At 36.8% G+C, this 21,567-nt stretch overlaps 1 protein-coding gene and 1 long non-coding RNA gene across 5 annotated transcripts in view; one reads left to right on the forward strand and one right to left on the reverse strand.

Moving 5' to 3' along the window:
- Window positions 1-21,567, reverse strand: part of FKBP5 (FKBP prolyl isomerase 5) — a 95,891-nt gene that overhangs the window by 24,308 nt on the left and 50,016 nt on the right. For all 3 annotated transcript variants that reach the window (XR_012496554.1, XM_019738722.2, XM_019738723.2), the window contains 2 exons: window positions 11,631-11,773; window positions 10,577-10,691 (listed from right to left, as the gene is read on the reverse strand). Coding sequence is in view for 2 of the 3 variants with exons in the window: in XM_019738722.2 (XP_019594281.1) it covers window positions 10,577-10,691; window positions 11,631-11,773 (258 nt within the window). In the remaining variant the exon portion in view is untranslated. The remainder of the gene's footprint in view (window positions 1-10,576; window positions 10,692-11,630; window positions 11,774-21,567) is intronic.
- Window positions 80-21,567, forward strand: part of LOC141571635 (uncharacterized) — a 65,113-nt gene continuing 43,625 nt past the window's right edge. For both annotated transcript variants that reach the window (XR_012496557.1, XR_012496558.1), the window contains exon 1: window positions 80-204. This is a non-coding gene — a long non-coding RNA (uncharacterized LOC141571635). The remainder of the gene's footprint in view (window positions 205-21,567) is intronic.

Raw genomic sequence — 21,567 nt, forward strand, 5'->3', positions numbered from 1 at the left:
GCACATGAACTCAATGTGCTGACAGCAATTTGTACTCCGATTAAAACGGGTGGGGGGAGGAAAGAGTGTACTGCAGTAACAAAAACTGGAATGCAAGAACCCCAAAACTGTATAATTTGTATTTTAGGAAGCAAAACTGAGAAAGAGGCTCCATAACCTTAAAAAAAAGTGCTGTAAATGCTCCAGCCTAAAGACGTAGCTCTGGTAAGTGTCTGTTTTTCCCTTTTCTAATTATAGTAGTTGGTGTCTGATAGCTTTGCACTCATTCCCAAAACAATTACTGGGTCATGGGGATCTGAATGGGAATGCTGTAATAGCATTACTACTAGACAAGACCGGTCATTTGGCCAGAGAAAACCAGGTTGACAGGTTACTCCCACTCGCCAAGGGTTTTCTCTGCTGCCTAATTCGTGCCAAATGAATTTCTCCCTGCCTGTGTCTCCTGCCTAATAGAGAGCATTCAAGAGACAGTGGGATCTTAATCACCCCCTGAAAAGGCAAATGAGGAAGCAGAGATGGATTTCTAAAATCAGGAGAGCATGTTAATCACTGATTAGAAGAGAAACGGTTCCCATCAGGCATGGTGGTCAAACTGGGGGCAAACTCCCTCCCTCCCTCCTTTGCAGCATTTCGTACTATTCGAGATTACCAAATACCACTGTAAGATTGCTTATGGGACTGAGGGACACATGCTAACTAAGAGCAGGCATGGAAACTGGCTACTTGAATAGAATAACATTTATGCAGATGACATATATCTTAGTCTAAACAGGAAGCATTAACACAGCAATAAATTCCAGGCTAACACAAATCCTCACCACTTTTCTTTTTACACGGGTATAGATAGCACTGTAGTCAGATGTGGATTCCAGTCTCAGTCTGCCACTTAACAATTGTGGCTTTGGGCAAGATCATTTACATTATCTAATTCAGTTTCTTCATCTATAGAACAGGGGAAAGAATATTAGCTAACTCAGAATTGTTGAGAAGATTAAATTAGGTCCTGATTAAAGCTTCTAGCCCAGTCAGTACCTGGCATTTGCCAATTCATATGTCGGGATGGCTACTATGTTTTCACACTGTGTTACATGTGGATACACAGAGATGAACTCAATAAATGTTAGCTATGATTATTTTCCTGCAATTAGTGGTAAATTATACCAGATAAAACATGTTTCAGAATTTGGTATAAGAAACCACTTAATGGCTCCACAGAGACAACTGTAAAAGTATGAATAAAACTCAAAAACAGGCAAAAGCGATGTCTTTTGCTTCTTTTGTACCTCACTGTGCCCAACACACAGTTCAGGGCCAGAAAGTAAACATTTATTTAATGATTAATGTGAAAACAGGGCATTAAGGTAAATGGTAGTAATTTTCACTCATTATGGGAATTTTCCTTTTTGATAATAGTCAGTACTCCTATTTTTAATAAATTCCAAGAGCTATTTAAATTCTTTACTGATATGGAGCTTTTGTTTCTTAATACTATTCTAAAATAAATGATCCATTAGCTGGATTTTTAAAAAATAACAAATAAGACTATTTTCTACTAAGATTTTACTCTACCATAAGACTTACAGATACCTTTTTAGAAGGAGGTATATAAATCCAAAATATTTGAAAGAATAAACACTGTCCGTTTTAGACCAAGTGCCACACTACATTATTTTGTGAAAACATATAATAAAACAACTTCAAGAATTTGCTCTCTTACTGGACAAAATTTGCCAGGACATTCATAAACACTTCAAAAACATGTGAAAAACAAAACTAAAAAAAAACCCTCATAGCTCTATCAGATATCAACATGGGCATATATGAAATCTTTCCATTTGCAATTTTTGGTACCATTGTTTGTTGTTGGTGGTGTTTTATTTATGAGGAGCACACAGCTAGGTTTTGCTGTTGTTTTAACTTTGCAAGAATTTTTGCCTTTAATAGGTGACTTTATTCCATCCATATTTTTTGTTATCACTGATATGATCTGTTTTCTTCCTATCATCTTATTTTAGGTTTTCTATATAATATTTTCTTATTTTTCCTTTATTACTTTTACTGTATTGACCAAATTTTCCTTGTTCCTCTACCTCCCCACTGGGGGGGTTTGGAAGTTCTACATGCTATTTTTACTAGTACCTAATATTACATGTTAAACAAATCATTTCAAGGTATATATATATATATATATATATATATATATATATATATATATATCTTTATTAATGTTAACAATCAGCATAATCTCCCCTGGAATAAGAAAATCATTTTAGGCAATTTTGCCTCCCCTCTCCATTTCCCATCTGTACTGCATTGTGTTAAAACGACCCAGAATCTAGCTCCAGACTGTTAAACTATTATTATTTTTAACATTAAAGTGTTACCACTTCAAGGCTCTTTCAAGATAAATGTATCCAACTTCACTGTCATATTTTGGGAATTACTTTTTTGCTAACTAATGTTTCTTATGCCTGAGTCTTCACTTCTTGGCTTTATTTTTTATGATGCTTTAGTATATCCTATAGTGTTATTTTCAAAAAGGGCATGGGTCTGCACATTCCAAAAAGTTAATTTTCTTCTCATACTTCAATGATTTCACCAAATATAGAATTCTAGGTTCAAAATACTCCTACTTAGACACAGCGTTCAAAGCCTTGTCTTGCAATATTCAGTGCCATGCACAAGGAGTCTGATATTCTAATTCTCATTCCTTTGCATTTAGCTTGCTCCTCCTGGAAGGGTTCCAAATTTTCTTTTAAGCTATGTAATTAAGAAATGTCACCAGGATATATCTAGGTGGAAAAGCCCTCCTTAGTCCTGTATGCCACCATCAACTGGCCCTTTCAACCTTAAGATTCTTCTGTCTTCTCTAGGAAATCTTCTGTTACATGTTTGATGAGATGCACACTGCCTAGTCTTGATTTAGCATCTCCGTCTTCTAATTTTTCTTTCACCTCTCACCTCTGTTTTTTTGCTCTGTGTTCTGAGATATCCTTGACTACCCTTCCTATCACCAATTCAGAATTCTGGGACTGTCCGTTTTGCTTTTCAACCCTTCCTCTGAGTTCCAATTTTGATAGTCATATTCTTAATTTCCAGAAACCTTCTTATCCTCCCTTTCCTGTTTTAGAGAAGCTGGCTGTTTGATTTATGAATTTAATATCTTGCTAAACATCTCTGAAGATAATTAGTATTTTAAAAGTTCTCTATTTCTTGTTAGTCTCCCTTGGTGCTTCTTTTTCATGGTATTTGCGGATGATTCTTTGTTGTTTGGTCATATTTATAAAGGAAGGATTAAGCAAGATTAAATGCCTGTCGTTCCCTCGCACAGTATTTCTAAGCAGTTGCGTACACGGTAGGCCTTTTCCCAGAAGGGGTGGCTAACTGTAGAGATGTCTGGGTGAGGACCCCACAGATATTTACCGAGCATTTACTGTGTGCTGAGCACGATATGCACAGGAAAGTTGGGGGCATCTTTCCTTTCCCACTGGTGATGCTTGCAAAAGTTTCCCTTCAGGAGCAAAACACTGGCACATTTACTATTGTGCAGAGCTGCTATGCTAGTTCACTTCCTCCCCCTTCACATCTGTTTTAAAAGTTCAGACACTTTATGTTCTCATTCTCTAGTCCAAGTCCTAACATATGGAGTCTTCTGAGGCAGATCCTTATTTTATTTCAGAAATCTGGCCTTACTGGCGTTATTAGCCTGGGAGCAAAAGTCACAGCCAGGCCCTGGAGTCGTAATTCTCAATCCCTGGTTGCAAATTAGAATCAACTGGGGGAGTTTTAAAAAAATACTTGCGCCTGAGGAGTTCTATCCTTTGCGGTTTGAGATTCTTATTTAACTGGCCTGGGCTAAGGCCTGGGCAGCAGGGTTTTAAAAGCTCCCCAGGTAATTCTAAATTCAGCCAAAGTTGAGAACTACTACACCGGAGGTTTACTGGCCCCGCTGTGCCACATCGTCTTCTTACCACCCTGGTGATTGCCCCACAGCCTGCTTTGGCTCCCTTGCACCAGCCCACTGTGAGCTTGGAGTCCTGCCCGGGCTTGTGGGGAAGAACGGTATGTACTTCTGCAGAGGTCTTCTCTACACCTGTTTTGGGTTGGGGTTTCTGAGTCTAGTTTCCATCCGTCCAATTTCATCTACTTTACATATTCTAGAAATTCTTCATAATTTCAGATCCATTTCTTGTATTCTCCTAGTTTTCCAGCACTAATACGGATTTTTCCTTCTTTTCTGAGATCATTCTCCACCCCCAGCTCCCATCTCTCACTTTAGTCAGACTTGGAGAGGGAAAGGAGGTGAGAGGGAAGAGTACTCCAACAATTTGAATCCTGCAGATCACTCTGCTGAAATTTTCACATCTGAAAATGCTGCCCATTGTTTGCATTCTTGGCATGCAAAAGCAGCTGAAAGCACACTGTGTGGCGAGAAGCTAGAGCCACATTCAGCCAGCACTTTGATGTGCGCACTCTAAACACTTAAGGGAACAAATCAGAAGACGTGAGAGATGCGGAGTTGGGGTTAAGAGGAGCTGGAGGCTATTTAGAGCCTTTTGTCAGTCAGATTGGATTTTCAAAGAAGGCAAAGCTTAAAAAGTAACAACGTAGCCACTACTGGCAATTAAACTAAAGTAGATGACTAAAGTCTCAGTCATCATAATAATGTCAATTAGACTACCTTAGAACACAATGACTTCTTTTAAATGGAAAAAGGACATTGAATAAAAATTACAAGATGACATACGAAAAATTACACTGGAATGGAATCTAAAAATTGATTTCAAGCATTAGGATTCTGACAGAGACAGTAAAAATCAAAATTTCTTTGAGAAAGAATAAATCCTGTCAAACAAATTTAAGTTTTCTCTTCCACATAGAAACAAAGAAGTTATTAAAAGAAAGCAAAAGATCACTACTTAGTAAAAGCCATTTGATTCGGTCTGTAACTTTACTTTTCAAAAAACAAGCACAAATCCTGAAGAAATATGATTTAAGTAAGATAACTATTAAGAAGATCCATAATTAATTTGAAGACTGGGATTAAGTACAAAGACAAATTAATCATGGATTCTAGGTTACTCCTGGTAAAACCAAAAAGATGTGCTGATGGATTGGATGTAGGATATAAGAGAAAGAGGAGTCAAGGATTTCCTTCCTTAAATCTATTTAAAGAAAGCAAAACAAATGAAATAAACATAACATAGAGGGTGGGAAAAAGAAATTAAATGTTCACCATGTACTAGGCACCATTCTTCATTTAACTGTAACAACAGCCTGTGGGGGAAACAATTATTATTCCCATTTCACAGATAAAAAAACTAGATGCTCAAGTGGTTAAGCAATTTGCATAATCATAAAAATACCAAGGTTCCAAATATGTTCCGACTCCGTTGCTCCCAAAGCCGGAGTGGCCCCTTCCCTGACTACTCACTGTATCTTTATGCAGAAGCGACAGAAACGCTAACTCTTGTGCATCTATAACCACATATTAGAATGAATGATCATTGTCTATTGTTCTCTTTCACTGTAGAATTGCATTTAAGTTCTAGTATTTCTACCTGGTTTTGAATCTAAGTGTATAGATGATGCTCCAAAAAAAGGGCGAGCTGGTAAAGTCTGAGAAGACTTCAAAAAGAACAATGTGATCCCGGTTTCTGACAGAGACCACTTATAAGTCAACCTTCTGTCCCCCTCCCACTCACAGCTAACTTATTTCAAAAAGGAAAAACAGGACACCTTAACCTTGATAAATGAAAATACAAGAAATTTTTATAAAATTGATTTGTTTCAGAAAACCAAAAAGGGCTTTTGGGAGAAAATTAACCATTTACTCTAAAATTTCCCAGGAAAGTATAATCTAACAAGATGAAAGACAAAAGATTAGTCATTGCTCTTTCGTAATATATTTAAAAACAGAAAATAAAATTATATAAAGGATTATTCAAATACATTAAAAAAAATTCCATTCATAGTACGTTATCCTTCATGCAAAACGGAAGGGGATATAAGAAAAAAATACATGTCTCTGCTCATTTCTGCAAAAGAAATACAAGAAATCAGAAACTAATGAGATGAGTTAGCTACAGGAGTAAACAATGGGTTAGTGGAACAGGTTAGTAGGGTTGAAGGGGATAAAACTTCTGAGTATACATTTTCATTTATAGTTGGCCCTCCTGTGTCGGTGGGTTCCACATCTGCAGATTCAACCAATTGTAAATTGAAAGTATGGGTGGGGAGTTACATTGTTGCTGACTCATACCGTGTAGTTAGGCCTATGATGATTTCGGCAGTACTGAACATGTACAAACTTTGTTTTTGTCATTATTCCCTAAACAATACAGTATAACTACTATTTACATAGCATTTACATTGTCTTAGGTATTATAAGTAATCTAGAGATGATTTAAAGTATATGGGAGGATGTGAGTAGGTTGTATGCAAACACACCATTTTATATAAGGCACTTGAGCATTAGCAGATTTTAGTTATCCGTGGGGTAAGGGGGGTTGGGAGAGTTGGGTGTGTCCTGGAACCAGTCCCCCTTAGATACGGAGGGATGACTGTAGTTTAGAATCTCATGGTAATGTTTCATATATCGAAAAAACAAATGAATAATTAAAATCAACCAGAGTGTGGAGAGAACCCCAAATGGAATGCAAACATAACCAATGAACCTAACTGTATTATAAATGTGTAACATCACCATACTGAAGGGAATGAGGAAGAAAACAACTAACCTAAGTTGGAAAACAGTGTTTTCAAAGTATGCTATAAGGCTAATGACAAAAGGAACTATACACAAATATTTGCTACTTTGGAAATTTGTTTTTCACAGGGGTGTGCGTTGGCAATTCTGAAACTACTTTCTATATATACTATAATTTATGAATGATGAGAGCCAAGTTTCTCACTGTTGGAAAAAGCAGTTTCAAATAAGCACAGGGAGAAGAAGGCTAGAACAAAGCTATGGTGTTGGATTGGAATGGAAAGTGTAAACATGTAGTCATAGTTTTTAAAATATACCAGGTGCCAAAAAAATGTGTAACGTGACTTGTATTCATCTTTTGTTATCGGTATATATTGAGTATTACAATTTTAACACAGTTTTTACCTTTCTTATAATGTGTATACATTTTTTTGGCATCCTCTATAATATACAGACTAATATACAAATACATATAGATGTGTGTATATGCAAACTGAGGTTGACATATTTCCTACCTCTCTCTGCTAAGAGATTCTAGAAGCAATAACATTCGGAGCCATGAGTATACTTAGCATTTTTCTTTTTTTTATTAGGGAAGGGGGAACAGTGTCTTTTTCCCAGGACCCATCAGCTCCAAGTGAAGTTGCTACCCTTCAATTTTAGTTGTGCAGGGCATAGCTCAGCTCCAAGTCCTGTTGCCATTTTCAGTCTAGTTGCAGGGGGCGCAGCCCACCATCCCATGCGGGAGTTGAACCGGCAACCTTGTTGCTAAGAGCATGTGCTCTAACCAACTGAGCCATCCAGCCACCTCCAGATCTTACTTTCTAAATACCATTCATTCTCCAATAAGAGGAATCAGAGCTCTTTGGAAAATGGTTTGATTTTAGGCCTGGGGCAGGGAAATTACAAAGTGAGCCTAAAGCACCTGTAGTAGCAAAAATAAGGAAGTGCTTACTTAAAATACAATGAAGGTATGTTGAAAGGACACAAGAGCCAAGGTGAAGAGCTTCCAATGGCCAACTCTGGGACAATTTGAGCAATAATATACGAATAGTAATATATAATAACCTACAGAATAAATATCCATGGGTCCATGCTGATATAAATAAACAACTGAATAAATAAACGGGAGAATAGGCAGCTCTTTTTTACAGTAGAATTCCAATTAAATGTAGAAGGAACAGTGGAAAAAAAAAAATCACCATTAGGTAACTATCACAGTAATAAGTGTTGTATGCAAAAATCATTCATGGATGCTAAAATCAATGTGTGAAGGTGTGATGTAAAAGAAGATACTTGCATAGTTTCCTAGTATTTCCCTCCCAATGAGATACTTGGTAATTACAAAGGGAAACATAGTAACCTTACAGTGGAGAAACATGGCAGACCCCATCTTAACCAAATAACCCAAGTTAACATCACCCATAATTGGCTGACACCAACATCGTGTGCCTCCTGATAATGATGAATTGAGAAGGGCACAACATCACTGCTATGGTATTTTCTGAAAACGTGTAACCTCAGTCTAATCATGGGAAAACATCATACCAAACCAAATTGAGGGATATGCTACAAAATAACTGGCCAGTTGTCTTCAGAAGTGTTAAAGTCATGAAAACACAGAAAGACTGATGAACTGTAATAGACTGGATGTGACTAAGGAGACAGGACAAGTAAACACAATGTTGGATCCTGAATTTGATTGTGGATCAGAAAAAGGACATGAGTGTGGCAGTTGGTAAAATTCAAATAAGATCTGTAGAAAAGTTAATAGTATTGTATCGTTGTTGATTTACTAATTTTGATAAATGTACTGTGGTTAGGTAAGATGTTAACATTAGGGGAAGTTGGGTGAAGCATGTAAGGGAATTCTCTGTACTAGTTTCGCAACTTTTCTGTAAGTCAAAAATTATTTCAAAACAAAATGTTAAAAAAAAAAAAAAAAAAAGTCCCATTGAAAAGATTACCAAAGCATGATTTAATTTAGCCTGCTCCAAAGTTAACTCTATGGTGGTAGTTTTGTGGTATTTTCTGTAATCGGGAAAAGGTTTTTCCCTTTAGTTTTTAGTTAACAAAAAACCTCCAGTTTTAAAGTATGTATCATAAATTGTTGAAACATGGGGAGTCACTGTATCATAGGAAAAAAACCTCTATTTTTGTATATGTTTGAAGTTTTTCATAATTAAAGTTTTAAACACATGTGATAGACAATTTTTTTAAGTGGGTGTTAATATACTGAAGATAATTTTCTATCGTTCCTATAACACTCAAACATTTAGAATTCTATCATGGAATGTTTAGGGCTAGCAGGACCTTAGAACTCAAGAAGTCTACCCTGCCTGCATGACTGTATAGGAAGGAAGTTACATGTAGAGGGGTGAAGTCTAGTTAGAGCCAGCTGAAGCCAGAATCCTACCTCCTGACTCCTGGTCTAGGTATTTCTTCAACAATTATATATCTGAGCTCTTCTTTATTTATTCTAAACCTTATCATAAATGATAACTATCTAAACACTTCAACTGCAATATTACAGTAATACAATTTATAACTGCTTCCAATTAAAAAAAAAACACACAAATTTGCCAGACTCATAGAAATGAAATATGGATTCAAAGTAGTATATACAACATTAAAGATAAGAAAATCAACTATTCTAGTTTACTATTTTGAATGAACTCATTATTTTAAAATAGGCCTTTTATAATAGTGCATGTTGCCATCCTTATTTAATGATTTTATTTTTTATTTTTTTGGATGAGAGTATTCCTCTATTTTCTCACAACTATTTTTTTAAATACTTCAGCTCAGTAAGCTCAGCATCTTTCCATGCAGAAAGCGTTTACTGAACACCAACTGTGTGTAAGGCACTGTAGGTGATGCTGGAAACAAAGATGAAGAAGAGTCTAGTGCTGAAGCACATACTGTATACAGGGAAATGGGCTGATTACAATATTAACTGACAGTGGTGAGCACACTGTGCTGGGGAGGAAGGAGGACCAGTCATCCCCGTCCTCAGCAGTCTCCTTACTCCCAACTTAGCAGATGAAAACATGGAATAGCCTCAGGTCATTCAATAAAGGGCAAAGCAGACCGAGGACACAGGTCTCCTGACACAGAATAGAATGAACACTACCATCCAATTTTGATCTAATTAAAATGATGATTTGTTTTCTTATCTTGATGACAGCCAGTGAGATGGATTTGAGAGCCCTGAAGGGTATTACCAATCTACTGCTGTTTAATAATTCTGTAGTGTTGGGCAATTTATATACCTTCTCTAAACTTACTTTTCTCACCTGGGGAAAAGTAAATCTTACCTCATAAGGTTATTGTGAGAAATGAATAAATGTACAGAGGATGCCAAAAAAATGTATACACATTTTAAGAAAGGAAAAAACTGTATTAAAATTATAGTACAATGAATAACGCTAGCGTTCATTTGATTAATGCCATCTTTTGAGCAAACGTCATATTACACATTGCTATGTAATTCAACTTCAAAAAGTAATACATAGATAACATCTCTTAAAATGTATATACATTTTTTTGGCACCTCCTGGTAGGGCAACTAATACAGTTCTTAGCACACCAAGGAGTCCATAGAATAAGAATTCCTCGATGGATGGGACAACATTTCTTTCATTTTTTTGAGTTTGCAGAAGCTGGTACAGTAGCTGGCACATACGTATCAAATGAGTATTTACTAAATGAAGTCATTGTTAAATAAATGTCAAATTTAAAACTATTCTTGAGATATATTCAATGTACTTATTTCTATAAACAGATTTTAATAAAGAAATCTCCATTTCATCCACATTAGTGGAACCCAATCTTTAAGGACTAGTTCCCTCTCACAGCAATACCTACCTTCTACTGTCGCTCCTTCATTTGGGTTTGAATAGCCTTCTCCTTTCTGTTTGATTCTTCGGATAATGCCTCCATCTTCAAATAAATCCTCTCCTTTGAAATCAAGGAGCTCAATCTAGAAAGGAAAATGGGATTTGGCTGAGAAAAGACCAAACAAAACCAATTTCACTTACTTAAAGGCAAGGACAATCAACTGTCCTTTCATTTTACAAAGTAAAACTCTGTTTTATATTTAGCTGTGCTTCTTAGTTATTGGAAGAGTAGGGAAAAAAGAACACTGCACTTTTCAATACCTGGAAAGAACCTTCACATGATGACAATGTCTGGGACGACATCCTGTGGGGCTGCAGCGCACAGACAGACAGGAAATACTAGGAAAACTGCCCGGTGGGCAGACAGCCAGCCAGCGCTACAACGTGCAGGCCCCCAACCATTCTGTCTGACTTGGGAGGCCACCACTTTGCCACCCCAGATTCATGAAATTCCATTCTTAAAATGTAAGAATAAATTCTATGAAGCAGGCCTACAACCAACTACGGGTGTGTTTTAGCTAGTTATGCTGTTTTAGGCATTTCCCCCCTTAATTTTAAAATCAGGTTTGGCCGAATATGGTAATTCAACACAGGATGAATAACAAATGATCATTACCTACTGCTTCTAATGATGAAGTGACATTTATAAACCTTTATACTATGAAAATACTTTACAACTTGGTGTAGGTATTATTTCAACATTTATTTCCCACATTTCCATCCTGTCTTCTGGTCAATTTTAATGTCATACTCACACCACTGACCAGAACCTTTATTCCTGAGCCTGGTGTCTTTTGTTTATTTGGATATGACCTTTCTGTGCCAGAGACACGTTTCTAAGAAAGCACTGGCACACACCCCTTGGGTTTTTGGGAAACAATTCAAGAAGCCAAGCTCCAAAATAAATAAATTGGATCTGATTCTCAATAGCAAGCTTAGCTCCTTGTTCCACTGCCTGCTGCTTCAGAGCCAGCACTATAGCAGAGCAGATGCTAACAAGGCCACATCACACACATACTTGCCTCAAAAAAGAGAGTTGCATTTGAGGGAATTTTGGGGATACTGCCAGTCGCACCATACGCATATTCTGGTCTGCACAGTAAATGGCACATCTCTCCTTTCTTCATAGTAGCCACTCCAATGTCCCATGCCTTGATAACTTGGCCTAAGAGAAAGGAAAAGTTGAGACGCTAAAACTGCAATTATGTTATATATGAAGTCTTGGTTTGCTGATGTGGGGCTTAGCACAAGCGACTCCATTTTGGACTTAATCTCTTTTTTAACAAAAGCTACAGGCCATACTTAAAAAGATAAAACAAAAGTTCAGACAAATTTCCAATTCTTTATACTACGTACTCAGCTAGGAAGTAAGGGGTACAAAAGAACTCAGTGAAAGCTACACATTGAAAAATAAATTGTGGTATTTTTTTTGAGGGCTATCAGAGAAGATTCCCTGCTGAGGAAGACGAAAAGTAGTATTAATTTCTCAACTGCTCAAAGATTAAATCTTTGAAAAGTGGCAGTAACATGATCTTTGGAATGTGGCTGTGTTGCAGTTGTTGATTAATTTATCATTTTAACCATAATAATAAGTAAATATTTTCTAGGCAGAGATGAAACAAAAATAGTATAGAAAACGGAATTTGTCCTAAGGAGGCTTATTATTAGGACAGACAAAAGCAAACAAGAAACAACCAGAAAAGTATAAACTGCATAAAAGAGCACACGAAACAGAGTTTTTTCCTCAAAATTTAGCATGAGAAAAAGACTTTTAAAAAAGCAAAATGGAATGTGTTCTTTTGTCAAATCAGAATTTTTTTCCCCCTACTTCCAGGAAACTAAAAGTCAGTTTTACTGTTCAACTACAGAACAATATTAGCCTATATATTTATATTTTAAAATAAGCAGTCTCAAATCCTTTGGGAAACAATAGGAAATACAGGTAATTTAAAGGGATAAAATACAAAATTAAGGTGTTATGTTAATCAAAAACTTATGTATTCAAAGTGGGATCAGGTAAGCAATGAACCCAGAGGAAGAGAATTCTGAGAGAGCTGTTACCTGGAACTGAACTGGTGGTAGGATATTAGAATGATGGGAACCCTACACCAAGGTATGTAAGTAGGAACGATAAAGAATAAAGCATTTGAGACTCGACTTCAGCTTAGTCTTCAGTATTATAAATTTTCAAAATATTAGATACACTTATTTTAGTTAAAAATGTATGTAATAAACACCTAATATTAAAACACACAAGAGAGAAAGATATAAAGGGAAAGATGAAAGGTCATCCACTTCCTCCTTGTAAGAAGCCACTGTTATGCTTCTTTTGTATCCTTCCAGTGTGCTGCTGGTTTTTAAAACATGTAAAACACAAATGACAGCATACTATACGAGTGCGTTCCGTTCTGAGCTGCTTTTGTATTTAATATATAACAGATGCTCCTCGACTTACGATGGGGTTACGTCCCGATAAACTCATTGTAAGTTGAAAATATAAGTTGAAAATGCATTTAATACACCTAACCTACTGACTGGCATAGCTTCGCCTCCCCAGTTTCAACTGAATGTGTATTGCTTTGGTACATCATGAAAAAATTATAAGTCAAACCATGGTAAGTTGAGGACCATCTGTATCTTGACCATCTCCATCAGTAGAAAGGAGAATATTGTATCATTATTTTTTATTTTTTTGAGACTATGCATTTTAGAGGTTAAAAGTGCAGCCCCAGACTGTCTGGATTCGAATACCAGATCTGCTCCTTACTAGCTGTGTGACCTTGTGATGTAACTTAACTTCTGTGCCTCAGTTTCCTCATCTGCAAAATCATAGATACTAGTACCTGTCATAATAACAGCACCTGCCATACAGTTCTTATAAAAACTATTAAATAGAATATGTCAAATGCGTGGCATAGTGCCCGGCATATAATATGTATTCAATAAAGGACAGCCATTATCATCACTGTAAATAAATCTACCTCATTCTCAATGACTGTACACTATTCCAATCACTTTCCTATTGGGAAACATTATCAACAGTGCTCTAATAAGGATATTTGTCCATATATGTTTGCCTACTTCGTGCAACTTTATTTGGAACAAAGTTGATGTGCACTTTCAATCTGACAGATACTGCTCACTGTCCTTACCAAATGACTACATCAATTCATATGCCCACACATGGTTCTACTGTGAAAACAGCCCAGAATCATCAGAAGAATCAGAAAGTCTGCTGCTGAAAGGCTGCTTTCCTGTTACTGATGCTCTTCAAGGCCTGCTATGTTTTTGTGTGGGCCACTGAGAAGAATTTTTTTTAAACTGTCAACTCTGGTATTTTAAGACAAATACCTTATACATCATGACTTCAGTAAATCTTTATACTGTGGAGGTTCTACTGTACATTTGTTCAAGACATTTAGGCCAATTACTGAGGAGTAAAGGTCTGTCTCGGTATTAAGTATACAAAGGTGGCCATTCCCTTCTTCCTTCCAAGGAACATGCAATGTAGAATGGCCAGTGGAGAAGAAAGATACACATGCTGTTTCTTCTTCTTTTTTTTTTTAAACACAGTGTGGTAAACACACTAAAACAATGTATAAACAAGGGGCATTTGCCTTGGAATGAGAGTTGGCACAACCAGCAAAAACTTAATTCAGAGGGTATGTATGCTAGGCCTTAGAAGCTGGAAACATCAGCCTGTCAATTAAATCCTTAGGAGCCCCAAGCTAAATAAATCATGCCTATGCCTTTGCTTTTTTTCTCATTTGGGAACATTAAAGCTTCTCTTACCTAATGAAACACACTGAGCAAAGAGCCAGAAAGATACAGACACAGGTATGTTTCTAAAATTGCCAATACTGGGATTAAAAAAACAAACAAAAAAAACCCACACACACTCATTATAGAACACTTGGAAAGTATAGAAAAGCATAGAGAATACAATTTAAAAAACTTTTGAAATCCCAGCTTCTAGGGTAAACTGTGAATTTCTTGGTTCATTTTCTTCAAATTACAGATGTACACTTTGTTTGCATAGTAAATTTTTACATATACATTCGTAAAATTCTGATCCTACCGTGTTTCCCCGAAAATAAGACCTAGCCGGACCATCAACTCTAATGCGTCTTTTGGAGCAAAAATTAATATTATAGTAAAATAAGACCGGGTCTTATATTAATTTTTGCTCCAAAAGACGCATTAGAGCTGATGGCCCATCTAGGTTTTATTTTCGGGGAAACACAGTAGTTTATTTGGTTTTGTAGCCTGCTCTTTATATTTCACATTATATGAGTATTTTTCTTGTTAAAAAGATACCTGAAAATATGACTTTAATAACTACCAGGGTGCCAAAAAAATGTATACACATGACTTGTATTCATCTTTTGTTATCGGTATATATTATTACTATTTTAATACAGTTTTTCCTTTCTTAAAATGTGTATACATTTTTTTGCACCCTCTGTATATACTATTCCACCTTTTGGATATACCATAATTTCGTTACTCCCATTAATGAACATAGAGGTTGTTTGTATTTTTTTTTTACTATTATAAAAGTTTCAGTGAACAATTTTGCATCTAAATTTTTACATGACATTTTTGGCATAGTAAAAGCCTCCTACCTGACACAGTCAGGACTATGGTTAGTTAATTTAAAATGTAGCTTTAAGTAAAGTGTCATAAAAAAGAACATATGCATACCCGAAACACTTTTTAACTTAAAACATATGAAAGTACATTAATTCACTAACCTTGCGTTAGAAGCCCAAGGCCTTGTCTCTGAATGTGGCTCCAATGACAGGAGTTCCACGTCATCTTTACTATATAAACCACACTTAACGATACTTCATTTGCAATTTACAATGTGGGTTTCTTTAAAGTGGAGTAAGAGCCAGAAGACACTTATAAAGCGATCAGTATACAGAATCCTTCTGGTAGAAATGTGTTCTGATGGCCTCTGTATCGCCTTGTACCCACCCCTAATTCAGCAGCCATTTAAAAATGCTTTTAGCGATTCACCTTAATAAATCTTCCCAAAAATGTTCAACTTAGTTTTCATAGAAATAATGCCTCTCTTTTTGTACTAATTTCAATGTTTTATATATGATCGCTAATGAAATTATATAAGAAGTACTATGGATATAAACAGGTTTCAAGTGATTCTCAGCAACAGTCCGAGGAAGCAAAAGCAGCCCCCAAAGTCTGGAAACTGCTTGACATAGCAGCACTTAGGGTATCTGAAGCTGGCCTGGGGCACACAGCTGGGCCATGCTATTCTCCTGTTGGACATAATCTCACAAAACATCAACATCAGACAAGGTCACTCTGAGACCATGAAAAGTGGGACAAAACAAGAAACACTTCAAAATTTTGTCTAAACATGGACAAAAAAAACAAGGTCACGGTGCAACCTACAGAATACCAAACATCCCCCTCTCCTGGCGAATATGAGTGACTGCTATTAATACTTCTCTAGCAGGTAAAGCTTTAGTCTCATTCCATGTCAGCTCTCTTAGATAAGATTTAAGATATCCAAAGAATCACCCACATTCTAATAATATGTAATCCAGAGCAAAGCCCCTCTTCCTTAACCATCCCCCAAATCACCTAATATAAGCCCAAATCCGGTGAGTCCTTAAGAACACTCTTGCGGAGACCCCCCCCACCCACCCACCTTGCACATTCTCCCTCCCTACAGACAATGAGTAATAAACCCAACTTGCTCAATTACAGCTGTGTTCCTAGTGGTCTACGGCTAGAGGCCCACTCAACTGGCTGAAGCAGAGTGTTCCCACAGAACAGGGAATCAGCTGTATCACTGAGTTTATTCACAATAAATGAAGAGCATCAGTTAATCTGGAGTAAGTTAAGCAAGCTTCTACCACTTTCTTTAGGTCAATTTCTAGAAGTAGAATTACTAGGTCAAAGCATAAACATTTTTAAGACTCCTGATCTTTAGGATCTTAACTATAGGTATAATACACCAAGGATTTATTCTTACACTTGATCTGGACTTCAATTTTACTAGCTCAAACACAATTTACTTTATCAATTTCAGGAGTCCTATTCCATTTGTAACAAAATCTGAAATAAGTTTTAATGCTTTTTATATATATTAACTGTATGCAACTCAGAAAGTTTAAAAGTATAAAAAGCTCAGTATAAAAGCAATGTACTATACTTTTTTCTTTCTGCAGAGTATTACATAGTTTTTTCTCATTTAGAAAAATCATATAGTACATTTTGAAACATAAAATTTTAGAGGTTCAGTGTTTAGAGGTTCTAACAAGTGTACCGCTCTGGCGGGTGATGTTCAAAAGGGGGGACTATGGGGCCAGCCATTGGCTCAGGCGGTTGGAGCGCTGTGCTCCTAACGCCAAGGTCGCCAGTTCGATTCCCACATGGGCCAGTGAGCTGCGCCCTCTACAGCTAAGATTGTGAACAACGGCTCTCCCTGGAGCTGGGCTGCCCTGAGTAGCCGGAGGTCAGCGTGAGCAGCAGGAGGTCAGCGTGAGCTGCTGCAGGCTGCTGCAGACTGCCACGGGCTGCTGGGGTCTAACATGTGCCACCATGAGTGGCTGGTGGCCAGCGTGAGTGGCCAGCAGCCGGCGAGAGCTGCCGTGAGCTGCTGTGAGCGGCTGATCGACGACAGGCGACCGACTGCCTCAGCCTGGCGGAGCGCAAGGCTCATAATACCAGCATGGGCCAGAGCGCTGTGTCCTACACAACTAGACTGAGAAACAACTGGCTTGAACCAGAGTGGTGGTTGTGGTAGTGGGGGGAGGCGGAAGAAGGGGGAGAAAAATAAATAAACAAAAGGGGGGACTATGATCCTGTACCTTCCACTCAATTTTCCTGTGATCCTGAACTGCTCTAAAAATAGTCTATTAAAAAATCATACAACACATTTTTAAAATATACCATTTTAATTTAATCACTGAATACTTTCAGTTATAATAAAGACTACAGTGACTTTAGAACAGGAGTGTCCAAACTGCGGCCCGCAGGCCAACTGCGGCCCATGATCCATTGTTAATTGTCCTGCAGCAAATTCCAAATATATATTTAGTTTACTTAAATAAACCAGGTGAGGCAATATATACTTCACCTCGAGTGAGTGGCCCGGCTGTTTGTGTATTTTACCGTATACGGCCCTTGGTGAAAAACATTGAAAAAAGTTTGGACACCCATGCTTTAGAACATTCTTTTTCTTTGTTTTAAAATTTTAAAAATTGTGATAAAATACATATAACATAGAATTCACCATCTCAACCAGTTTTAAGTGTACAGCTTAAATATTGTTAAATACCGGGGGTGCCAAAAGAATGTATACAAGTGGACACTTTGGTCAACGTTGCTCAAGCAGTAGTTCACCTTAATCAGAAGTGTCTGGACACTGATGGCAACCACTTTGAGCACCTCTTGTGATTGCAGAAGTCAAATGTGACTTGTATTTATCTTTTGTTATTGGTATATACTGAGTATTGCAATTTTAATAGTTTTTTCCTTTCTTAAAATGTGTATACATTTTTTTGGCACCCTCTATATATTCACACCGTTATGCAACCAATCTTCAGAACTTTTTCATGTTGCAACACTAAAACTACCCATTAAACAACAACTCCCCATTTCCTCCTGCCCCAAGCCCTTGGTAAGAATTTCATTCTATTTTCTGTTTCTATGAATCTGTCTACTCTAGATTCTTCTAGATGTAAGAGGAATCATACAGTATTTGTCTTTTAGTGACTGGCTTATTTCACTTAGTGTAATGTCCTCCAGGTTTATCAGTGTTGCACATGTCAGAATTTCTCTCTTTATAAAGGCTGAATAATATTCCATCATTTGTATATATGATATTTTGTTTATCCATCTACCTGTAGATAAACACTTGGGTTGCTTCCTCCTTTTGACTATAATGAATAATGCTGCTATAAACAATGGTGTACAAATACGTCTTTGAGACTCTTTCAGTTATTTTGGATATGTACCCAGAAGTAGAACTGCTAGATCATAGGGTAATTCTATTTTTAATTTTTTGAGGAACTGCCATACTGTTTTCCATAGTGCCTGTAGCATTTTACATTCCCACTAACAATGCACAAGGATTTCAGTTTCTCCACAACCTTATCAACATTTGTTTTGGCTTTTGATAGTAGTCATCCTGATCAATCAGTGTGAGGTGATATGTCATTGTGGTTTTGATTTGCATTTCCCTAATAATTGGTGATATTGAGACTCTTTTCATATGCTTGTTGGCCATTTATGTATCTTCTTTGGAGAAATGTCTAAGTCCATTGACCATTTTATAATCAGGTTGTTAGCTGTTGAATTATTCGAGTTCTTTATGTATTCTGGATCTATGATTTGCAAATATTTTCTCCCATTCCATAGGTTGCCTTTTTCCTATTATATCCTTTGCTACACAGGAGTTTTTGTAAACTTTGATATAATCCAATTTACGTATTTTCTATTTTTGTTGCCTGTGCTTTTGGTGTCATATCCAAAAAATCATTGCCAAATCCAATGTCATGAAGCTTTTCTTCTAAAAAAATATAGTTTTAGGTTTTATGTTTAGGTCTTTGACCAACTTTGAGTTAATTTTTGTATATGGTGTAAAGTAAGGGTCCAATTTCATTTTTTTTTGGTGAATATCTAGTTTGGGAAAACATCATTTGTTGAAAAGACTGTCCTTTCCCCACTGAATGTTCTTAGAACCCTTGATAAAAATTACTGACTATGTTAACTTTTAATGTATGTTTTCATCTGAAATATGAGCATACTAAAATAGGATGAAAGATGTACAGTGCATTATACAGACAAAATACTTTTTCATATGGGAGTAGAACAAGAAAGATAAAATAAATATTTTAATTGTAAAAAGTTTTCCTTTCAAAATATAAAAATTGATAAATACTTAAGTGTAAAGTTAATCACTAGTAAGTATCAGATAATTAAAAATACATCTGATTCACTTCTGCTGTACTTTCATTGAAGGATTTCCAGGACTTAGTACCCATTTCTGTCTGATCAGCAAGATTTTGCAAGTATGTTTTTGCAGATAAGCTGTTATAATTCAGTTTTAAATACTGCAGTCACCAGGTAAAAACTGGTAGCAAGAAATATGAAATTTACATAATATGGTTGAACTTCAAAAAAATATGAATTATCAATATTGGTACAAGAGTAAATAAACTTAAATACACCAGTAACCATAGAATAAATTAGAAAGTCAAAGTCTATCTCCTATTAAAAACAGTGTCCAAATAGTTCAACAGGCCAATTCTACAAAACTCTCAAGTAACAGGTACTATAAATATAAACAGGTATCTCCTAGACCAGAGGTCAGGAAGCTACAACATATGCTGGCCTGTCACCTGCTTTTGTAAATAAAGTTTTATTGGAACACACACAAAATACTTCAGTCACAATAGAATCTCCAAATTAGTGTGACTTTACATTGAGCTATTTCTATTTAATCCCTTGGGAGAATCGGTACAACATAAGGGATCAAGAGAGTTCAATGTATAATATGCATGCTACAGTCCATTTATATTATTTTTCTTCATTTTGATGAAGTAGCCACTGCTATAGCATAATGCTTCTTTTATATAGGTAACTCAACACGTTATAAGAGTTTTACCAAAGGCATACTGCTCTATTATCATATTTCTAATTGTCATCTTAAGGGGGCCGCTAAAGTTGCTGTCATTGTGCTGGTTTTAGTCTTTCGCAGTTCTTGTTCCTGTACTCGTTACAGAAAGTAAGAGTGGAATCAGAGACTCAGGGTTAATCTTAAAGCTCTCCTACAGAAGCCTTCTTTTTATAGGAGCAGGGAAGGGCAGGTTAGGTGGCTCATTCACGTTAACATATCAGAGTAAAGAGCCAAGAGAGGAACCCTGGCTGCCTAACACCCAGCTGGATGCTCTCCCCGTGTGACCATGCTCTCTAGATAGGTGTGTCCCTGGTACCATGTTAACTGAAAGTTACCTCTTTTCTCTCTACTCAAAATTGGAGGAAACAAGAAAAGACTCATTCACCATAGAGTGTTTTACTGAGAAAAGCTGGGTAGAGAAGGTGGCAGTATAAATTCTCAGCAATTCTTAAGTCTACTTGCAAAGATAACTGCTGAGAGAAGCCTTGTTATCTTAAATCTATCAACTTCTTCAAGACAGAAAATCAAATGGTAGAGTAAGAGCTTTGGGCAGTGGGAACAAAAAGGTCTGACAATACCATTTACTCTGAATCTAAACTAAATAACGATGTCACAGACATGCTGGTGGCCCTTCAGGTTCACATCCCTAAATCAACAAAAATGAAAAAAATTCGAATTTAACCGTCATCATTATCTGCTACATCAAGAGAAAGAATCCGTTATTTGATTTTGATTGCTATCTTATTGGAACACAAGATTAATTTCACGTGAGCCATTAGCTCACTAGGGGCCCAAAGGAGAAGGGCGCACTGCCATAGCCAGCACTACAGCCTGGAGAGAGAACAGCTGGACAGGAGTGCAAGTCACCACGACACAAAGTGCCTGAGTACCAGAGCAGACAGGGTGGCAGAGAGGCAGAGAGTGTAGTCCCTCACTTGCTGTTTGCTTTCCCAGATCACTGCTTAGTTAACAATTCAACTAGCTGTAGAGTCAGAAAAAGAAAGAAACTGTAGTAAGTAGTAAGCACTGAGCCCTGGCGGCGGACAGGACAACTATCCTTTTCCTCCTACACTTACTCTGGGAACGCACCACAAGTCTGTCATACCTGTGGCAAATCAGAATAAAAAGACATTGCAATTCAGCCACGAATTTCCAAAAAGCCACATGGCCCTTCAAGTTCAATTTGATGTATGGGCTATTATTCTTCTCAGAAGATTAAAAAAATTAGAATATTAACTAAAGATATTTAAAAGCATTTGAAAAGAAATTAGCAAAACTCACATTTAAGACTTGAACACAGTGGC

This window comes from Rhinolophus sinicus, linkage group LG05 (assembly GCF_036562045.2).
Source record: "Rhinolophus sinicus isolate RSC01 linkage group LG05, ASM3656204v1, whole genome shotgun sequence".
NCBI lineage: Eukaryota > Metazoa > Chordata > Mammalia > Chiroptera > Rhinolophidae > Rhinolophus > Rhinolophus sinicus.